The 3299-nt window shown below is 42.6% G+C and overlaps 1 protein-coding gene across 6 annotated transcripts; it reads right to left on the bottom strand.

Annotated features, from left to right (window-relative positions):
• Positions 1 to 364: 364 nt before the first annotated feature.
• LOC123367322 lies at positions 365 to 2596 on the bottom strand. Of its 6 annotated transcripts, none has more exons than XM_045011493.1 (2): positions 2519 to 2596; positions 365 to 1323 (listed from the first exon to the last, which is right to left on the bottom strand). In XM_045011493.1, the coding sequence occupies exon 2, from the start codon at positions 1307 to 1309 to the stop codon at positions 557 to 559; it is 753 nt and encodes a 250-aa protein (XP_044867428.1). In that variant the 5' UTR covers positions 1310 to 1323; positions 2519 to 2596; the 3' UTR covers positions 365 to 556. The 6 variants fall into 6 exon arrangements, 3 of the variants coding, with proteins under 3 accessions (XP_044867428.1, XP_044867426.1, XP_044867427.1); XM_045011491.1 differs by having other exon boundaries at positions 2417 to 2584; XM_045011492.1 differs by lacking the exon at positions 2519 to 2596 and adding an exon at positions 1732 to 1930.
• Between the last annotated feature and the right edge of the window lie 703 nt (positions 2597 to 3299).

Below are 3299 nucleotides of genomic sequence, written 5' to 3'. Positions count from 1 at the left end.
TTCTGGCCCCGCTCCTACTTCTCCTTCTGAGAAACCAGAAGGGGTAAATTCAGGTCCGGTTGGGCTGTGGTACAAGTACCATGGTAAGCAGTTAGATCCTCTGCATGTGGGCAAGACCCACCAGCCAGACACCTGGGAAAGAATTCTCTGTAGTATCTCAGAGTCCTCCCCATCCAGTGTCCCATCTCTAGCTGCTGCAGATATTTGCTATCATCACTGTACTATGCACCTGATTATTAGGATTGATGGCCAGATGCATGGTGATGTTTTACAATCCTGCTGTAGTGCTTTGATAATGGACACAAACAACATTTTTTTAAAGAATGGAACCTTGCACAATTTTCATAATTTATTACGTGACGTAATTCAATAGCAAGAGATGATGAATAGATATGACTCCCAATGACATGTCATCAAAAACAGATACTTTCTGTGCATCACTACACCAGAAAAAATAATTATAGGAAAAAGTAAAAAGTCAGAGCTTTTTATATGCTCTCTACAATTCAGGAGTAACTTGTGGAAGTTTATCCATTCTGTGGCTTTGAATACAGTATCAAACTTCCCATAGCCATAAGTCTCTAGCTCTCAGCTGCTCTAGTCCTTTCAGCAGGTAATGATGAATACTATATATGAAAATTGCACTGCAAAAGATAATAATAAGTATAGCAAGTGTCGCCAGAGTGTAAATCGACATCCTCTTTTCCATTGATCCCATCACCAGGCAGTTGTAAGGACCTGGGCAGAGCTTGGTGCTACATAATATGGAGGCGCTATTGACCCGTGGCAGGTGATCATTGAGTAGAATAGACAGGAACACTGACTGGATAACCAGCTGCAGTAAGAAGTTAAAAAGGTACAAGCTTAGAAGTGACTTCTGAATGTGAAAGTCTATAACGGGAACACTCCTTTGGCTTTGGCTTTCTTCTTGGACTCCTACCATTGAGCTCACTTCAACTTCTTTTTCCTGTCCAGCTTTGACTTTGATTTGCTTGTGCCTCAGTTGAAAGACAAAGAATTCCATCAGGAGAAATACACAAAGGAAAAGGAAACAAGACATGTACCAGGTCCCAATGATAGGCTTGTTGAAATGTTGCTCAAAACACTCTCCCATGCAGGGGGCAGAGATGTTACCATGGCACCGAAAGTCACTATTCAGAGAGATCCAGGGCAAACGTTCCACATAGATCACCACTGTGTATAATCCTAAAAAGCCAAACCACAGCTTGCGTCCGATGTAATAGCTGGTCTCATCACCAGCGAGTGAGTGAAGTACAGGGATAATTCCAGCGACTGCTGCTGCAGCCATCTCTGGAGCTCAGACTTAGAAAGAGAGAACACAAACAACAAATTATACCAGAGAAATGATTTTTAAAAAGTTATTGTTTCAATTGTTTTCAGAGACTATTTGCTTTATTTTGGGGGGAAAAAATCCCCTGCTGAGGAAGCCAGTACAGGGCTCCAAAAGAAAATGATTGAAAAATTTGGTTCAGAAAATTTAGGTTAGCAGCCATTTTTATCTACCTGCTGCAGGGCTATGCGAGCAGTGCATTCTCATAGGTACCCTCAAGATTTGGGAATGAAGTGCATTCACTGAAATTCTACTCTCTCGGGATGAGGGAAGAGAGAAAGAGTGGCGCAGTCAAGAGGAAGAGCTTCCCACCCTCCTGACTGATGCTCTAATTGGATTGAGGAAGGAGAAAAAAAATAGAGAAAGGAGTTGTTCCCTACCAGCAACCAGGAGGAAAGGAGAGCTGACCCATCTTGTAGGTGGAAAAGAAGAGACAGAGTAGAGAAGGGCTTTTTCTCATTCCCATTATCCTGCAGATAGATGATGTTTGGGATAATCTAGAAGGTTAGTAGGTTGAAAGTGCAAACCCAGAAATTAAGGCTTCAGCACTGCAGGATTAGTGTTCTTCCAACTCTTCACACTCACTCCAAAAGGTCAGAAGGCCACTGGGCTCAGGTTCACAGACTTGAAGCATCCATGCCAAAGGTTTCGCTTACTGGTCAAAGGACACATAGGCCAATAACCTTGTCCAATCATTTTGGCTGGCCTGAGTATCAGTTATACCTGCTTAATGGACAGGACCCTCCACAGCTAGCAGGGAGTTGCTTTGGTGTTTCCTCAACCTCCTACCAACACTCCACAACCTAGCAGAGCACTGAGATTTCTATATCACTTTTGTACCTTAGGACAGCAATAACTGCACTAACTAATGCCAGAGCTGGCAGGCTTTGAACTGTTTCCAAACGGTAGTCACTGTGATTCTAAATGAAGCATGGCAGCAGTTTCTCTCTTTTGGGGTAGGGGTGGGGGGGAGGTTTCCTTACTCCCTCATTCTTTCCTCAGCTCTCTTTGCCTGGGAACCTTTTGCTTTATAGACACATGGGGAAAATGATAAAAGGTGATTACCAGGAATTTAGAGTGCCAGCAACAACAGCTGGGCAATTCAGTTTTCTTGGGCAGCTACTGTAACAGGACTAACAAATTACAAGGCAGAATTTTTGCCCTAACTTTTATCTTTTATCTTTAAAGTATCTGGCAACAACAAACTTCACATCGCTGTCTGGTCTGAAGGCTCCCAAGTATCCACTAGATTTTTTCTCACAGCCTGAAGTTCCATGGAACTTCCCTCACCTCTCCCCCACCCCAGGTCTCTATGACATCAGTGACTGTCTTTTAGGTCCTACTTTCAACATACATATAAGCCCAATCCTGTAAACTAATCTATGTGAGAAGACCCTTACAGAAGTCGGTGGGGCTCCATATGGACACGTGGGTCCACCCATGTGCATCAGCTTGTAAGAACAGGGCCAAAACGAGTGTCCATTGACTTTCCACGAGACTTAGGCTCTAGGTGTCACTTAGACCTTGCAAAACTGAGCGGAATATACATATTTTTTAAAAATCTGAGCCAAACTCCCATTTTCAAAAATAACTTAGTCACTTAGGAGCATAAGTCTCATGGAAAGCCAATGAAACTTAGGCTCATAAGTGACTTTTGACAAAGGAGCTTAGGATCCTAGGCTCAGATCCTCAAAGATATTTAGGTGCCAAACTCCCATTGACTTCAGTGGGAGTTAGGGCCTAACTACTTTTGAGGATTTGGGCCCTAAGTTACTTAATTGCTTTTGAAAAAGTGATTCTTTGGCTATCTCAGAGTAAGGTGGGAGAGCCTGTTGCCCTCATCTCTCTCACTTTTAAATATAGAAAAGAAATTACAGCTTTAAGAAAAAGGCAGTTTAGAAGGAACTAGGGATGGAGTCAAAGTTACTGTTGTTCTTATTAAAAATTT

Source organism: Mauremys mutica, chromosome 3, assembly GCF_020497125.1.
Source record: "Mauremys mutica isolate MM-2020 ecotype Southern chromosome 3, ASM2049712v1, whole genome shotgun sequence".
Classification (NCBI taxonomy): Eukaryota; Metazoa; Chordata; order Testudines; family Geoemydidae; genus Mauremys; species Mauremys mutica.
Note: the sequence above shows the minus strand (reverse complement) of the source record. Positions and strands in the feature narration are given on the sequence as shown.